Raw genomic sequence first — 19,347 nt, forward strand, 5'->3', positions numbered from 1 at the left:
AGCACTGGTTGAGTGAACGATCTGCGTGGAACTCCGGCGAGCGATGTGGTCCATGGTTGCGACACCGTGGGAGCCGCGCGGTGGCGACCGCATACTCTCGACATCGGCAGCGCGCAGCGAGTGAGCGAGTCGCAACGAAACGCGAGACAGAGGTGTCCGTATGTATCTCGTTTGGTGGGTCGCCGTCGGCCATTGTCTCTGACATGGAAGCCCATCAAAATGGCAGAGGCCGTGCAGATGTTTTTGTTCCTATATAAATCGAAGTACCGTCGGAAAGAAGGGCAGTGCCGCGAGGTGGTACGCGATCAGTGCGGTGTAATTGCGGTGCCGTGGCCGATACTGTGGGCGGCGCTGATCTGTTGGGTGGTGCACGTAACCGCGGCCGCCTCCTCCTCCTCGTCGTCGCTAACGACGGATACGACCTGCGACACGGAGAGTTGCGTCAACGGAGACTGTGTCAATGGCACCTGCGTGTGCCACGAGGGTTGGCAGGGCACTGCGTGCCAATTCTGCGGCGGAAAAGTCAGGTGAGCAGAAACGAAACGAGATCGTGCGGCCAAAGTGCCTTGTGTTTCTTCGCGGTTCTACCGTATTGCGTTCTGATCTCGTGCACGGATCTGCTGTCCAAGAAAACGACAGGGAAAGCCAGCTCGAAATTGCGCGCGTCGATATGCTCGGGGATACGGTTAACTGTACATTCGTCAAGAGCAACCGTGCATGCAACGGTATTGACGCTTTTTAGGTCGACTCTGATCGTCCGACAAAGAATTCGTCTGTCTTTCTCCCTCTTCCGGGAAGCGCGTAAATAAACGAGAGAGCGCGAACGTGCGTGCACGCGGCTTCCTCGTATTTAATTGCTCTCCCGTGCGCATCTCGTCGCGGCCTTTTAGAAGAAGGACGGAGTACGTATGGTCATTGTCCGTTCGCGTCCCGGCCCGCTCGACGAAAGGAAGATTAAGCGGGACACGCTCGCGAACCTAACGGTGATGTATTCGCCGATGACAGTGACCGCCGAGATCGGCCAGGCTGCTGCGTGTGCCACCGGCGTTCCTAGAGCCTCGACCCGGGATTAGATTTTGCGTCGATCGATCTGACGGCTTTAAACTTGACAGGGATACGGTACGGTTTCCGCCACTGTCAAGGATGATACGTTTTTTCGCGCGCGCTTAACCTCCTCAGGAATACATTATTTCCTTCGGCGTAAACAATTTCAAATTGATGTCAACGTCTACCGATCTTGCGGCGATATCATTGTGTTTTATCCTCAGGAAATTTAATTTCCAAAACACAAAAATAGAATAGTCTGTAAGACCGGATAGATGAAAATACAGGAAGTATAGCCGTTACATTCTCATTTGTTATCAAGAAAAAACTTAGATAAGCAATTGCTATGACAAATAAACCATAGATGCATGTGTCACTACTTTGAGTCACTACTTCAAGTTTTCGAAAAATCTTGTAGTTCGCGAGACCTTCGAGCTCGTGAAATCGCTTATACTAATGTAATTTTGCGCGTTGAAATTAGTTTGAGGTTTCGTCTTTATTTTGGTGTTAGCTCACGGTTCGCGAAAGCATGTTTCGACAAAAAATAAAACTTGCGAGGCGTGAGCTGATCCGCTTGGTAACACGATGCCACGTAACATGCTGTTTGGTGATAACGTCTCTCCGACTAATTTAAAAGTAACTGCAAGCTCTCATTTTTTAAGGCGATGTGCGTTCGTGCGTGTTAAGATGACAGCAACGCGTTTCTACCATAATCCAGCAAAACTTCGAATCCCAGCACTAAGCTTGTGCAATGTTATTCTTCAACCCTGTGTATGTACTCGAGAACAGTCGGTAACACGGCGCGTTGAGCAAATGTCTTGTGAAATATGACGCAAACGTTTTCGTGTCTTTTTTCTTTTTCGAGCTATATATAATACAAGGAAAGATTGTTTTCTTATTTAGTAATTCCAACCTTGAAAAAGAGGTTATTCTGCAAAACCAGATACATGGAAATACAGGAAGTATACCTGAAATGTAAGCAAGCGTGGCGTATTTGTTAAAATAGCCATTTCCACGAAACGAAATAGGCGCACGCACACGTGCACGCGTTCTGTGCTCTCCTCGCTTTTGGCGCGTCACGTAGAATTTTCAAACGTCCTTGTCGCCATTTGACATTTTACGTCGCGTCCGATAAGACGTATACATATAGATTGTCCCGAAATAAATGACACGATCCGAGATAGTTCCATTTGGTACAGTAAATCGAAAATTGGAATTTTCCTGTTCCGATACAAATTGATCGACGCGAACATCTTAAAATCACAGGCTTAACACGGATTCGACGCCAGAAGTCGTTTCAAATTTTCATCCCGTACTCGTGAATAATTGGTGCTGGAAATAACCGCGCCTCCGGGGTCATATTAATGCGAAGCCACCGCCACGAACAAAACAGCGAGAAGGAGAGGGTGCGTTCTTAACAGCCAGAACACATGTGTACAGGGTGATTCACGTCAAACGCAAAAAAATCTTCCACGGTTCGTTGAGGTCATTAGAAGAAAACAACTTTCGCACGAACATAAGGAACCATTGTGCCTTCAGAAAGATTGTCGTAAAGAAAATGAATACACTGGATGCTAAAATCGTGCAGAAAATATTGTTCTTAAACAGATTTGAACATTAAAATTATAATAATATTAATATACAGCGGCGTTTACCTGAAATGCTTTATGTCATCGGTATAACTTTAAGGTCAGGTTGGAAAACAATCAGTGGCTGTATCTCGTCATTTTATAAATTATTTTTATATAAAAATATATCCTAAGCGTCCTAAGCGAAAGACAGATGCTGCCACTTCTCGTTGAACTAAGTATACATCGATTTTGACGAAATTCTGCATGTAAATAGAGTACATACTTCACAATACTAAACACATATCTGTTTTTAGTTTCAGAAATTTGTGTCTAGAGAATGAAATCACCCTTCAGAGTTAGGAGTTGTTGGTTTATTAATAAATAATCATTTATACAAAACTGAATCTAACAGTGAGAAGTACTGTCCATTGTCTGCATACGAAGACCGTATTGGCACCATCGGGCCTAGGGGCCTGGGAGATAAATATGGTGCAGACAATGGTTTCTTTCCTTCTTTAAGTGGACGCCAGATTTTCCTTTCGGGGATCTAAGCGTCGCTTCATTCTCATTCAGTTTTAACTGAGTTAAGACGTCCTTTTGAACCGTACAATAAAGTTTTCCTTTTAAAGTATAAAAGAGTATACCGCTTTTTTACCCATTTCCAATAGGAGTTGCGAATTTATTTAGTCGAATAACTTGAAAAAGACTAGAGTCAAAAAAACCATACATATTTTCTAGCCCTAGTCGTTTTCGAGTTATTCGACTAAATGGGTTTTCAATCCTCGAGCCCTAAGTTTGAAGGATAATTTCACCCCCAGAACATGCATTTCCGTAGCTACAGAAATATATGTGCGTAATACTTTTAAGTACTCTAACTGTACGCAGGATCTCATCACAATCAATGTGTGACACTTGGGCGATGTCCCCTGTGAGTACGGTAAACGCACCAACCGTGATGGCGAAACATACGGTACAAGGATCTTTTTAACCGTGGCCCGTGTAGCTGACTATTGGCGTACCGTTGCTCATCTGAAATGTAAACACAAACCAGCGTCGGGGTGCGACGGTCAATGAGCGATGACGCGACAATGTTGGTTCGTTAGTCACTCTGTTCCCCCTACTGTGCTCCAGTTTGAGCCACGCTAATTATGAGGCCACGTATGCTTGGTTTTGTTTATCCGTGTTTCACACCTGTGCAGCCGGCCGAGTACATTATTGACCGGTCTAACGAACGATCCGGGTACTGTCGGTCGCTACACCAATGATTTTTCCTAAATTTGTTTATTAACACGTTGACCTCCAGTTTCTCGTATCTAGGAATGCTCGTCATTTTTCCAAATTATAGTGTGGAAACTAGAATTCTCGGCGACAGGTCATTATAAATTTATACGTAGTAGGATCCATTTAGTATAATCGTCGGTCACCAGTGACCTCCATGGCAGTGTTGCGGCAGCTGAAACAAATTATCAAACGACTATTAAAATTTTTGTAAATCTCGATATCTCTACGAGGGTATTACTTATGGATCGGTGGAACTTTCGTGATTAAAATGGGTCCAAACATGACCACTTTCTAACATCTTTTAATGTTACATAATTGGTATTTAATTAATAACGATTCGAATAAAATGTAATTAAAAATGATACGAATCGGAAATTCGTAACCAATTCCGTAACAATAATCTCACGAAGGTACAATAACAAATATACATATTATAATTTTCATTTATAGACGGAGAGATAAATAAATAGCAACGGGGATAATTTCATTTTAGTTATCTAGAGATTATTGTAGCCATGGTCGGTTGTATTGGACAATGGTTGTTGAGCATAATGACATTTTGTCGTATAATTGTACTGGCCCAACGGCAGTTTGTTTATTAATTACCTGTGATACGGTGCGACACCAGCGAGGCTGTTTGTCGAGTGTGATACTATTCGCGCATCTCCGTTGTAATTTGATATTGCAACATTGGTTATAACCGAATCGATAACCGATGAACGCGTTAAGGCCGTCCTCGCGCTCACCTTATCATGGGATTAATTACTGTGATTATAAGGGTAATCACTCTTCTGCGCCAATTGGATCCATTTAATCCCGGATTAACGAGCATTCGCAAGTGCTCAATACTGTGAAAGTTATCGAATTCACGAACGCTTCATGAAAACTGTAGAACCTCCATACTTGGACGGCAAACTCCGTTCGTTGCATTGTGCTGACGACTCTGTAAACTTTAATTTTAAAAGTCATCTATTATTCATCGTATCGAATTAAGGAATAATGTAGTTCGATGCGGGCTAGATTTTTAACATATGCACATTTTTTGAAAGTTTTTAAATTCTTGTGTCTCAGGAACGAAACTAGTACACGGTCCCTTTTAAGAGCAAATAGTAATCAAGAATAAATTTTACGATTTCCTACGTTCGGCTGCAAATAAGTGTAAATTAAAAAATATGTTTTTCATTTTCGTCTTACATTTTCATACTTTTTTTAGTCTTGAAATCAATCAAATTTTCATCAGTTTGTTTATTGATATTACATATTTATTATCGGTTAATTAAATAACGCAAGATCGAAGAAAAATTTTTTTTCTCTGTGTATAATTGAACGACGATTTGACAAAGAAATTTCGAGCTATTGTCGCCTCCAGACGTCTCGATGGAATAATAAACAATTATAGGACGTTACTAGTAGCCGGGTTCGCACGTGTTGCAAATCGAAACATTCTGGAAATCGAGCCGACGACGGGGGATTCTTCAGGCGGAAACTGTAGACATGGCAGTCCCGAAGGGCTGAAGCGAGAAACAAAATTCTGTTCTACGTTTCACAATAGGGAATGTCATCTGTTGTGAAACGTATGTACACGGCCGCAAGATAACACTAAGGCACGGCCGCGAATGATGATGTTCTCCCGCTGTTCCTAGAAATAATTTCGTTTTACGAAATTCTATTATCAGCCCAAAGTGCTTCGGGGCACATTAGGTCTCGAAAAACCACGAAAATTCGAGACCTTCGATATCGAGACCACTTCCATCGACATCTTTGTCTTCGATTCGTCGATGTATACAACTTGGACGGCTTAAAAATCGTCCTGGAGGGCGTGGCCTGAGCGCAATAGGATGGAAAGCACTGTCACGCTATTTAGCCTCAGGAATGGGAAACTATTTCGCTACATGTTTGGATGTTTTGTCCTGAAGAATATAAATACAGTTTATTGGTGCTCAGAAGTTACAAGTGTGGCGAAATAAACTATAGAAAATAATACATGTATTTGCAACGCGTGCATTTTTAGTTCTTTTTGTCCAATGTAAAAGAGCAAATAAACATAAGTAAACAGTATGTAAATTTGTACGCGTTAAAGATAATTTCAGAATAGTTTATTCCAGCAGACCTTGTCTTAGATGCAGTTGGATGTTGCAACAGTGTTCTGTATCTGTGAGTGCATGTTTTGCATTCTAAGCCACACAATAAGATAGAAAGGTTAAATCTATACTTAACCTAGCATTACCTATATGTAATGAATATGTATTTCATATTCGTAATGTTAAAATTTTTTACATAAAATTTATAAAAGTCAAAGAACTGTTTATCTAGGTAGGGAAAACTGGCATGGCAGTGAACGCGTTAAATATAAATAAAAATTTCAGTTGTGTCACTAATAAATAGCTATGCGTTGTTCTTATTCGTCATCTATTATAAAATTAATATTGGATGTCTTGGAATGTGCGATCACAACCTCCTGTAAAAGGATCTACGCAAAAGTGCGCGCGAAAAACCGATTGGTAGCGCACGAGCATGTGAGCTAAGCAACGCCGACTTCGTCCTTCCAGAGGCAAAGTAGTGTCGGGAAATTGGAAAGCGTTCTAAATGTCACCTCGTCCATAAAGTCGCCTTCTCGGTCATGAAAGGATTACCCGTTGCCCGTGTGCCTAGACGCGTGAACCCCGGACGAAAACAGTCCCTGGTGTCAATGGCGTCCGTAAGACGAATTCGCGTACGCAATTTTCGTCGTCGGGTCACTCGATCGCAACGTTTAACGTGCGAGGCTACCGAACGGCGTGGACAAAAACCGGCTTGGAAACCGGTAGAATTCAAGCTGGACTTTTTACAAATACCTCCTGTCCACTTGGTCGTTGGAGATCTACGGTTGAATTTTCTCTGGCGCAACCGAACGTCCTCGACACGCTGGTCTCCAATTTTGACACCATTCGCGTGTATATTCTCATCTTGTCAGCATCTCATAGTCGCCAACAGCTCGCGTTGTCCCGATAGTCGTCCTATAAATGAACGTATTGTATAATAAATACGCATTGTAACAGAACTCAGTCTAGTCTTTTTCATCGAACTTGTATTCAGCTGGTTGGGCAATCCACGGTTGAATTTCCTCGGGCGAAAACTGGCGAACTTCTACGTCTTCCTGTCGACGTTACTCTTCCACGGTGCAATCTGTGGCACCGTGCCGGTTTCCCGGCCACTCGGTTTTATCCGTTTTATCCTATCATTGAATTATGAAGGGACTAAAACTTTATATAATACCCACTGGCAATGGAAAACGAGAATCGGTGCGTAGTCCAATATGGCGTACGGTTAACCACAGTAAAAAGTAAGAAGTTCGGAATAATAACGATACGGAAATTTGATTAGAATAGTAGTTTAGTTATTTTATGAAGAATGCGATGGAAGTTTTTCAGTTGGCAGTGCTATTGTTATTATGTAAAGTTAACTGCAGTATACCAATGCACAATTTATACTCGCAGTTACCTACACTTTACTGTATTGTACTGGCAAATATAGTTTTGTTTAAAGAAGTAACAATAGAATGTCCTTGCGGCGATGTTATTTCCGAAATTACAGCCCGCGTAGATTCTACTGCGAACAACTTCCGTAAATTGTTTATACCTTCTCTATTTTGCGTAATTTTCACGAACGGTTGATAGTTTTAAAATTACCTAGGAACCAAATTTTGCAAATTCATTAGATAACTCTACAAATAAATTGTTGTTCTTGTTCTCTATTCAAGACCAAATAAATACACCTTTCATACAGATACAAGTACCAACTGATCGAATTGTTGTACGTTGATTTTATTCGAATAAAATTTTTCACGTCTCTGATTTCCGGATCCTCGTTGCTAAAAGTTTCCACGAACAGTCTAGTAAGAAATCTCGGAGTTTCAGCGATCGAGGTCTGTCGCTTCCTCTCGCAGATCTTAAGAAGTCGTTAGAAGCCGTTCTTTCTTCTTCCGAGGCGCTTCCTGTTGCGGTTCGCAAGTCGAATCGCGGCGCATACAGTTCTCCGTAAATATCCGACGTGTTTGCTCCGTTCCTTTTTGTTGTCCGCTTTCTTGCTTAATTCCCAGCTTCTCGACGGCGGCCGGTCTCTTAAGCCGCGACGAATCAACGTTGAAATTTGTTTTTAGACCCCTTCAGCTCGAGGTCGCGACGAAGAAGCCCCGTGCGCGTTTCATTATGAATTCTTCGCGCGCTTCTTACCCGGTCTTTACGCCGACGATTCTGGAAATTGCACTCTTCTCTCAGACTAGGGAGCAGAATTTCGTCGAGGGTTGTGAAAACGGAGGATTTAGTTGATTCACGGGGCCATCGAGTATTACCTCCTACCTCCAGCGAGTTCTCTTCTTCGTAAGCTGAAAACGAATTCTATCGCCGGTCTGTTTTTCGTGATATTTCAGAAACTAATTGCAAGCAAAAGAAAATCGACACCGATACACATCTTTTTTTTGGTGCAGTTGTTCCGAGTTGTGCGGAAGCGCTAAAATATTTCGCAGAAAAAGTCACGTAATAAATTAATATTGGTAACAACGTGTAGTATCAACTTTCTGAGATATGAATCTTTTTGCCTTCTAAATTTTGTAGCCAGAACAAGCGAACGTGTTTCCTGTTGACTGAATTTTCCTTAATCAGATCTTGGCGAAGTCGTCGGTCCGACTAAAATTTCTACAGCTTCTGTACGAGCCAATCGAGCGAAACTTGCGCGACATAGCGATGCTTGTGAGTTTTATCTGCGAACGTGTAACGTTGCTACATTGTGAATCAATCGAGCGAAACTCGAACAATGGAGTTTGTTGCTATTAGAGTCTTCCTTTCTGTAAATACCGAAGCGTTCGACTGTGTAAGATCCATGTGAATTTGTCAGCTCCGATTATACTTGTTCTCGAGGCACATTAGAACCTCCATTATCCGTATAAACACGTCGACTGTCAGACCTAACGCTTGAAATTTTCTATGACGTCACAATTATAACTCAACAAGTCTTACACAGATTCATTTATTCAAAGAGCAGAATATGTTAGTTATTTTTTTTTAAACTCATCTTTAGTATCATCGGTAGTTTGCAGACCACTATTTTAGTATATCCAAAAATTTCTTATTTTATCGTTTCAAAAAGATATGGAGTTGACTTCGATATCTGAAAAGTAAGAATAGGTTGTTTTAATATTTACAGATATAAGTGTATAAATTACGTAGTTTAATAATCTTAGAAATAATTCAAACACACATTCCCAAGGGGTTGTTTGATGGACGCGTAAATGCACGAAGAGGGTATTTCCCCCAGGCCTCGTCGAACGAGAAAAACGTTTCGTTCGTTGTCGAATGTCTCGGAGGTACGATCGTAAATTCCTTATTGTCATTGTACGTTTATTTCCACGGTCTAATATAACGCGTTTCTTTTAATAGTCGTCGAGTTCTTTTCCTCGATCGTTTAGCTTCGCGGAAAAAAGCAAATTAGCGGCGGCGGTCGTCGAACTGCGGTTTCGGAAATCATCAGGCGTCTTCGTTATTAAAGAAATATTACTTCGTGTGTTAACGAGAACGATATATACTCGCTGTGAAGATAGCTTTCGCGAAATTAATTGACGCGAATTGCGCGAGCCGCTATGTTATCCCCGTTCCCGCGATGTTTTACGAATTTTATACGTGCAACGACCGAGATATCCTGTGCGAAGAAAAGAACTAAACGAGAATTTAAGAATTAGTGTTCGAAATAGTGGCGCCTACTATCGACAATAATAATATTACGATTTTATTGTACCAAATTGTAGTGGCGAATATCGATAATATATCAAGGATATCAAATCAGTGTCGATAAATATCGAGAATATCGAGACAGTATCGACAAATCTTGAAATATCGAAACATTATCGATAATATCGTTAATTCTCTTAATACGAATTTTTGTTTGCTTCTGGGGAAAATTATATAATAGATTTAGTAAACATTGATAAGAGGATGTACATTAAATGTTAAATTCTGCTTCACAAATATTTTACTATAAAGCTAAAGTATAAATAGTATACTATCGTGTATAAATGAGTTCTAAGTTCACATTATTAACGGATAATAATAGTAATAATACGCTTTTATCGTGCTAAATTTGCATGGAATAATAAATTAGAGTTGAGTGAAAGGAAAGAGACGAAGCACATAAGTATACGTTAGGTATAAAGGTGAGGTATACCTGTATGCCGTTATTAAACTAACTTTGACTGTTATTAAATTAACCTTTAGTTAAAAGTGTAATATTTATCTATACTATTACCTCGTTTGTTTCGCATAACAATAAAGCATAACCAGGGCAAACTAACTAGTAATTTTCCCAATTTTTCTTGGCCTTTTCTCAGTCTCAGTAATCCAAAGTTGATTCAGAGAAGCATCAAGGCTTTATTCCAACACAGTTTTTGTATGATAGTCTGTGTATAAGTAATTATCATATTCATGATGAATGACAAACTTTGAGATAACCTATTTACATAAAGGAGATCATTGGGAACAAATGTTCTATATAAATAATGTAGGATTACGCACGAATAAATCTGAATACGAAGTTCAAATATACAAATTCAAATTCATGTATTATCCTCTTATTGAAGAATTCAATTGTTAAAATTGCTTTGTTTGTTGTTTACAATAGTAAATATTTTATATTTTTTTTTATATGAACGCTTCACTGAGCGACGACTTCCGAGGTTCGGGAAGACGTTGCGAAACATTCGTTGCTACGCAGTTCAGTTAGAAAACATTTTCCTGATAAACGATCTGTGAGAGATTGTCGCGTAATTGGCATGAGACGACCGATGAATTATTCACTGGAGAAACGAGACATGATTCGTAAGTGTTGAAAATCGCAACAGATAACCCGGCGGAGTTTCATAGGCACGCTAAGATTAGTTAAGTCGTGAATCACGTAGATTCGAGTGCTAGATGCGGAGTCACTGCGTTCAAAATAATAAGAAGAATTACCGTAACGCCTTCATTTTAAAAACTACTCTACAGATTATTATTGTAGTGCTGTTAAAAAAGAAAAAAAAAAATGAAACCGTACAACTTTCCCTACAAACAGTAACTAAACAAAGAGAACGTTGACTTGTTATTCAAAGTTACCAGCTTAGTATTGATATAATAATAATCATAGCTAATATTCTCACAAATTAAGTGGCCTATACTTTCCGTCGGAGCACATAGAGCAACCGAAACAAAATTTCCTTTAGATCGAACAAAAACAGTAGAAGTTACAGGGAAATCACAAACCCATAGATCTGGAATTTTATCTATATACGTAACGGACCCGAGTACGATTATTGGCAGCGAGTATTCACCGAGCATCGAGCAGGAGCAATACGGAATACATCGAGACTCGGTACATAGCAGCTTTCCAAATGTAGGTCAGTCCGCCCGACCACATAATTCTCTCAACAGTTCCGCAGAGTGTATATCCGTTTCACCGTGCAGCGCGCACTTCAACAATACAAACTCTGTTTCCGGTTTTTAAGCGTCTCCCGCGTTCGCATTTCCGTGTTCTTTTGCGCAAAAATGTTTTTCCCTGGAAATATTACTGCTTCTCGCGATCCTGCCCGCAACACGTGTTACCGTCGTAAATCCCCGATGAGAATTTACGTCGGGCAAAGTGTGCTCGGTACATGAATCCCAACATCCGCGCAAGGCACGTTCCTCTACTCTTTTTTTCCCCCCTTCCGTTTTTTCCTCGCATTGTTAAAGCCAACATATTGTTATTCCTGGAACGTCGCCGGCCGACAATGGCGCATCCGTTTTCGGGATGCAATCATCCCTATAAATGCGTTCTGCTCGATAACGGTGCGCAGATGTTCTTTCATCGTGCATCCACCTCGCGCGTGCATTTTTCTGCGCGGGTATTTTTCCCGACATCAATGCGTTGATCGGCCACGCTAGCCCCGGCGAGCTTTTCACCTCGCTGACAATACGAGACCCGCTTACTTTTGCGCGAATGTCCTTTTTCGAACCGTTGTACCACGTTGTCGCGCGAACCATTGATCGCCAAAATCAGAATTTCTAAACAACACGACCCGTGCTGCATTCAAAAAGTAACTAGATCGACTTCCTAAAACTATCGACTCGTCCTATATGAAATTTCTTCGATTCCATCTTCAACGAATTTCGAAGATTTCTATTGCTGAAATTTGTAGACTCTTTAGTGCTATTTTTCATGACACTGAAAAGGTGTCAATGTTAGTGAATGCGAATAACCTGTGTAAATAATTGTTAAAAAAAATGAATTAACTTAGAAACTAATTTCAAGTTCAAATTTTAAGAGGCGTATTTTAACAGAGGTTCGTCCTCCGTCCGGCGGATATTGTAATTCCTCCATCGTCGAAGACAACGCGGCGAGACTCGCCTCGTGCATTCTGTTGCTCAGAAATGTGGCCGAAGGAGGTGCTAGCTAACCCCGGTTGTTACTTTCTCTTTCGACGAACGTTACGGGCTGCGTGAGTTCGCGAAGGTCGCCCGATCCTTTTCATGCCCGCCACTTCCGGTGCCTCTGGCTTCTCATTAGTGCCGGGACGAGTCTCGTCCGAAGACCACGGAGATTGCTTCGCGCGATGAATTCCCTTCGGAATGGTTTTACCAGTCGTCTGTCTCTGCCCTCCCGGTGCCCCCCTTCAGCGACTTCCTGCGCCGCAAAACGCATTTTATTTGCGGCCTAATTGCGTTTCACTTTGCGCGCGAAAAGCATCGCAACAGTATTAACCAATTAAGGACCGAATTTAAAATAGCCGACAACGTTCTTGCCTTATCCTTCGCTGTCCGAGACATTTTTCGCGTTTCCTTCTAGTTACGGTCGAATTAAAATTTTTTGAGGCCCATGGCCGAGGAACGATTTGAAGGCCTCGATAAGAAAACATGATATGCAAGCGGTAGTTCCACTTTGGAGAAAATATTTTCAATAACTTGTCTTTCCTGTTATCTGGCAGACAAGAAATTATACTTACTCTCCAAGCGATGTTCCAGTCTTATTTGCGTGAATTCGTAAAATTGAATTCCTCTTCGTTTGGAGACTCTTTCGACTACAGTTTTGACATGTTATTCCTCTTCTTTAGTCTAATTGTTGACAAATGAATGTAAATTTCTTTACTTTGCGATCATAATAAACGTTATGTTTCTGAGTGTAATGTAAGAATTACTCCTTACCTTCGTAAGGGTAAGGGAGGGCTTTGTCAAAACCGAGTTGCCAACAGAGTTATATCTTAAGTTATATTAATGAACTGTAACTGTATCATAAGAATCGGTTGTTCTATTGCACAGATTATCGGAGCCGACGGGACACATCCACGACGGTATCGGGAACTACACGGCGGACGTGAAGTGTTCCTGGCTGATCGAGAGCAATCCGAATTCCACGATACGCATGCACGTGGAACAGTTCGCGACAGAATGTAGGTGGGATCATCTGTATATCTACGACGGTGACAGCGTCGAGGCGCCGCTGCTAGCAGTCTTTTCCGGCCTGATGCACAAAGACGGTTATCATATACGCCGCGTGCCGGAAGTAATAGCCCGTTCCGGAAGCGCGTTGCTGCACTTCTACTCGGACTTCGCTTACAACATGAGCGGCTTCAATATTACTTACAAGATCAACGCCTGTTCCAGCAGGTAAACGATCTTTCTGCTACTGTTTGCACATGGAGATAGGACGATTTGCTTGCGAACAGTACGCGTTTTATTTGTGTACTCTCCATCCCCGTGCCCATCGTGCCCCTTATTTTTTCCGTCAAACTGTTTGCGCCATGCATACATCGACCTGTTTGAACCGGTACAACAACTGGAATCCGAGAGTTTGCCTCATTCATTTTATTCCCCTATACGTTTTCTGCAAGAAAATTGTACATAACAAATATGTATATTGTATAGATATTTACCTCTTGCAGCGATAAACTTATTCAAAGCTTACCATTTATCCACTTGGATTCTTGCGATTATCTGAAATTTGATTTTTTCGTTTTAAAACTAGGGCCAATTCTGACAAATGCTTTTAGGGTTTTGTAACATTTAGTATGTACTACAACTTGCATTTACTCTCGTTCCAAAAACGATTAGAACATGGCGACTAAATTAAAACATATCTCTAAAGTAGACCAACTTATATAACTAAATTCAATTCAATGTAAAAGCTTGTTTGTTCCATACAAATTGTCTCTGCACACAACCAAGTGTTATTTACACATAAAACTGTTTAAACGCGGTTGCAGTGATTAAATACACATTCCTTCTGTCAGTGGAAGTACGATAAGATCATGTTTACCTTGCAATCAAACGATGGCACGCGGTCGTCCCCTTCCTGAAGTTTGCTCCAGCGTATCATCTTCTTCTCACGTGTACGTGTTTTGTGGGCCCCGTTAGGTATTCGCACATCGACTGTTCCGGCCACGGTGTTTGCATAGACGGTGTATGTACGTGCGATGCTACGTGGACCGGTGAGGCCTGCGAGGTCCAGGTCTGCCCCGACAATTGTTCTCACAGCCACGGACAAGGCGTGTGCAATCGCGAGAGCCATCACTGCGACTGCGTCCACGGCTACAAGGGTGAGAGGATCATCCCTGAAACTTCGTCGAGTTCAGTCGCATGGAAAACCCGACTCTGACTCCCCCCTCCCTCTCTCCGGGGGGAAAGTTGTTTTTCAACGCCCGACTGTTTAGAACTTTCATCGTTTGCGGATGCCAACCGCAGGAGACACTTTGGACAGCATATTTGTACCGTCGCGAATGTCTGCCGAGTACATCTGGCTCGCTCGACGAACTTTCAGCATTTTCCTAGAGAGCTTTCGATGGTATCTTCATGTAAACTGGCTGTTTCCGTTAGAAACTTGTAACGTCGTCACGGGGATATTCTAGTCTCAACGTAGAAAAGCAAGGACATTTTTGGAATTTTATAAAAGAAATACTACTTAACATATTGCAAACCAATTGGGGAAATATATAAACGCTGTATTTATACTAACTGTATTGGCAATAAGAAACTGTTTCCTCTTTCACGTAGTTTTAATAAGTTACTGCTTAGTAATAGCGTGAATATCCATTGTAGTACAATTTTCCATGCGACACTGTAGGTGTATCTTCCCATTCTGACCTGAGGATTCTAATCCTTGACAAATGCTCAGGTTCAGACTGCAGCCAGAGGAGCGACCGCGGCTTTTGGGAAACTGTAACGTACACGGATTTCTCGCCAGAGGGTTCAGCTAGTCATTGCTCCATCGTTTGGAAGGATTCTCTGTACGTGGTCGGCGGCGAGAGCTTCCACCGTGCTAAGATGATATACGTCTACGATTACAATGGGAACGTCTGGGAGACTCCACATGTCGAGGGAAAGGTTCCCTTATCCCGCTACGCTCACTCGTGCGTGCTGTTCGGCGACAAGATATTCATGTACGGAGGCGTTGTGCAGAATTCCACCGTGACGAACGAGATCTGGGCGTTCGACGTATCGGCGAAAGTTTGGGAGAATGTCACTGTGCACGACAACTGCCACAACAATAAAACCATGTGCGGACCCTTAAAGGTGATCAAATCGTTTCCTGTCTTGCTATTTATTAGTAAACATCGACACTTTTACCGTCGTGCATAACAGAATCAAAGATGAATCGTTATTATAGAACATTTATTAAAAGCAATATCACTTGAATTTGATTACCTCGTGCCAAAGTATCGTAACATTCTAAGAGTTGCGAAAATTCCCGTTTTCACATGTTCCCTTTCTTGGAAAGGAATCGAGGAATGCTCTTTGTTATTGCATAATATAGCAAGTACCCGATTCACGCGATTAATTCCTTTCAAAGCTTTCGAATCGTATAAACACGACGATATTGCTGGGAGAAAGAAAGATCAATTCCGGGTTAAGAAGAATGCAGTACCGCGAGGAAAAGGAATGTGAACAGTGTCGAGTAAATTCTGCTTACAAGAATTATTGGTTACGAGTCTTACGTAGGCTGACTGAACTGATCTCTTCTTCTTCCTGCAACGCATATAATTCTTAGTTTCAAAAATTAAATACATTCGTAACTACTACATAACTGCATCGAGTAGTTTCGTTTAACGAGTTACTTCACACAGGTAACTGGTCATACCGCGACCCTGGTGCAGAGTCACGGGAAGAAAGAGAAGATGGTGGTGATATTTGGTTATTCGCCCCAGTATGGCTACCTGAACGTAGTGCAAGAATACTACCTGGGCACTCGTGAATGGCAGATAGTCGAAACGGTTGGTTTCCCCGTGAAAGGTGGCTACGGTCACACGTCTGCCTACGATCCCCTGACGAATCTAATCTACGTATACAGCGGTTACGTGTCCGAGTCGCAGAGCACACAGGTGTTGACCAACAGATTATACTCTTATCACCCGAATTATCGCTTGTGGACGTTACTCACATCGGCGCCGTCGGCTCGGTTCTTTCACACGGCCGTGTTCGTCTCCGGCGGCCTGATGATCGTATTCGGCGGCAATATGCACAACGACACGCAACATTTGGACGGCACCAGATGTTATTCCGCGGACACGATGGCGTACGACGTTACCTGCGACTCGTGGCACCCGTTCCCTATGCCTAAAGAGATGACAGACTTGCCCAGATACGGGCACACTGCGACCGTGTTCGAGAAATCAATGTACATCTACGGAGGATTCGACGGCCAGATGCTGTCCGACATGCTCAGGTAGTTTATCACCCATTTGACCTCCAGGGATCCTAGATCAAGAATATTTGACTTCAAATCAATCTCTACAGTACCAAAGTGATGACAACTTTGTTTATTTGTGCGTGACAGGTACACACCGGGGAATTGCGAGCATCTGACGAATCAGAACCAATGTCTGAACGCGAGGATAGGTGTGAAGTGCGTGTGGGATAAGCAGGATAGTCGGTGTTTACAAATCACCAAGATACCGACGCACGTGCTCATGAACGACGACGTGCACGACGGAATTTACATGAGATGTCTGGACGACGCGCCACCACGCGGGATGACGTCCCACAAGGAGTTGTGCAAGCTACTCACGGACTGTGTGGCATGCGTGCAGACGTCGTACAATTGCGTCTGGTGCGGGAAAAGCTGCTCGCACGAGATATGCCGGGACAATGCGAATGCACCACCGACAAAGGCCATCACGGATTTGGAACAGTGCGACGCGCATACCGGCATCGAGTGTCTGCAATTGCACACATGCCACGCGTGCTCCAGCAATCCACGCTGCATCTGGTCCTGGTCGAACGGACCTGACCGTTGCAAGCCCCACACGAAGGCTCGCGATGTGAGCACTCAGGTAAAAAAAATAACTTAACGAACAGAACCTCGTGAACACTACAACGACGAACTAATTTTTACACAAGATCTATCAAGAAGGTCAAAAGGTAATTTCTAAATTATTCCCCAATATATGGGAACCCTATTACTATGCATTTCGACCGCAAAGGACTTAAAAAATAAAACAACCATGAAACAAAATTGAAACAAAGAATGGATGAAACGGAGGGTCATTTAGTTTGTCGATAGTGTCTCTTAATTCGATTTACTAATAGTTACTTAATAAATAATGTACCCTTATTGATACTTTCATAGCAGGTGACCATTTTAAATGGAACTATACAAGCGCAGCGATTGTCGATAGACTCGTGTCGCAATCTGTGCGAGGAGTTCACATCTTGCAAAAATTGTACGGAATCGGATTGCATTTGGTGCCAGAACGAGAAGAAGTGTGTTGACAAGCCCGCATATCCAGCGAGCTTTCCTTATGGACAATGCCGTGATTGGATCGTAATCGACGCGAAATGCCGTGCCACAGAGACGGGGAAGGAATGGTGTACGTTTTACTCGTCCTGCGCGACGTGCCGCTCGGATCCCGGATGTGGATGGTGCGATGACGGTTCAGGAACCGGAAAGGGACTCTGCCTGCCAGGTGGAGCGCGTGGCCCGAGCAGCAAAAGCTTGGACACGTGCCCCTTTGAGCAATGGTACTTTACCAAATGTCCTAGTAAGTGAATTGTAAGGCAATGGAACATCTACGCGTACTACATTTTGTTCCATTTTACTCTATACCTAAGGCTTTCTCCCGTTAAACTAATAAATGAACAATTTCAGCTTGTCAATGTAACGGCCACAGTAAGTGTCTTCCAAATAGTAGCGTGTGCATTCAACCATGTGGAAATTTAACGTATGGACCACACTGCGACAAGTGCATCCCTGGTTATTACGGGAGTCCTTTGAACGGAGCAACTTGCCAACGTAAATACATTACTTCGTTATTAAGTTACGTATGTTGACATCGAGTCTTTATCGAGTTAATGTTTTCGCATTACAGCCTGCTTTTGCAATAATCAAGGCACACAGTGCACAAGCGAGACTGGAAAATGTTTCTGCACAACGAAAGGCATTATAGGGGATCATTGTGAGCGTTGCGACGTATCTAATCTTTACCACGGAGATCCAACAAATAAAGGATCGTGTTTTTGTAAGTTACATTCGATTATGACGTATAATCAAGCGCGATCGTATGTTGGTATTTTATATTTTAAATTTCTTCTGCAGATGACTTGGCGATAGATTATCAATTTACATTCAATTTGAGCAAGAAGGAAGATCGTCAGTACAGGGCGATCAACTTTAAAAATTCCCCGTCAAAACCCGATATCGACGCAGAGTTTTCCATTACCTGTTCCGTTCTCGCGAAAATGAATGTTACTATTAAGAGGTCGGACTCTCCAGAAATACCGCTCCTTCTTGGTGCGAACTGTACGACCAGCATGTATAAGCATCGTTTCAGTAAGGCTGATTATAGTTTCGGCAGCGAGGACAACAACACGTTGACTACGTTCTACGTGTATGTGTACGACTTTCAGTCGCCAGTATGGATCCAGATCTCCTTCTCGCAATATTCCAAACTGAACTTGCAGCAGTTCTTCATAACGTTTTGCACGTGAGTATTTTAAACTTGATCTTTAAATAAATTGAAACGCGCGTAGCCGCGCATCGATATTTCTGTTTTTCGCATAGGGAAGCCATTAGTGGGATAAATACGTTAAGTTCGATCGTATAGTTTGTTCGTCTTCTTTTTTTTTTCAAAATTTTCTACGCTTTTGTGTTGTCCTAAGCCTCAGGCAGTACTTACTTGTAAACTAGAGATTACATACCACCACCCAGGTGCTTCCTCGCTCTACTATTGGTGGCCGCTGTCCTCTGGAAGATTAAACAAAAGTATGACATGTACAGAAGAAGGCAGAGACTCTTTGTAGAGATGGAGCAAATGGCTAACAGAGCGTTCAGCCAAGTTTTGGTAGAAATCGAGAGGCGGGACGTCAGTAATTCGGATTCGGAACGAAGCGATTCCGAATTAACCAATTGCCGCAAAAAGAAAAAGGTCAGCATCGCGTTTACTTTCTAGCTAAATCTTTTTTACACTTTTTATGTATTTGAA

The 19,347-nt window shown here is 42.3% G+C and overlaps 1 protein-coding gene across 3 annotated transcripts in view; it reads left to right on the plus strand.

Moving 5' to 3' along the window:
- The first annotated feature begins 34 nt into the window (after positions 1-34).
- The window catches only part of Dsd (attractin-like protein dsd), a 28,295-nt gene continuing 8,982 nt past the window's right edge, over positions 35-19,347 (plus strand). Inside the window, exons 1-11 of one of the 3 annotated variants that reach the window (XM_076775292.1) lie at positions 35-527; positions 13,193-13,540; positions 14,288-14,469; positions 15,045-15,442; positions 15,994-16,592; positions 16,704-17,199; positions 17,499-17,907; positions 18,015-18,158; positions 18,235-18,384; positions 18,462-18,849; positions 19,053-19,290. In XM_076775292.1, coding sequence (XP_076631407.1) covers positions 220-527; positions 13,193-13,540; positions 14,288-14,469; positions 15,045-15,442; positions 15,994-16,592; positions 16,704-17,199; positions 17,499-17,907; positions 18,015-18,158; positions 18,235-18,384; positions 18,462-18,849; positions 19,053-19,290 — 3,660 coding nt within the window. In that variant the 5' untranslated portion in view covers positions 35-219. Of the gene's footprint in view, positions 528-13,192; positions 13,541-14,287; positions 14,470-15,044; positions 15,443-15,993; positions 16,593-16,703; positions 17,200-17,495; positions 17,908-18,014; positions 18,159-18,234; positions 18,385-18,461; positions 18,850-19,052; positions 19,291-19,347 lie in introns of all 3 variants that reach the window. The other 2 variants (XM_076775291.1, XM_076775293.1) reach the window with 2 other exon arrangements.

Source organism: Colletes latitarsis, chromosome 10, assembly GCF_051014445.1.
Source record: "Colletes latitarsis isolate SP2378_abdomen chromosome 10, iyColLati1, whole genome shotgun sequence".
NCBI classification, from domain to species: Eukaryota; Metazoa; Arthropoda; class Insecta; order Hymenoptera; family Colletidae; genus Colletes; species Colletes latitarsis.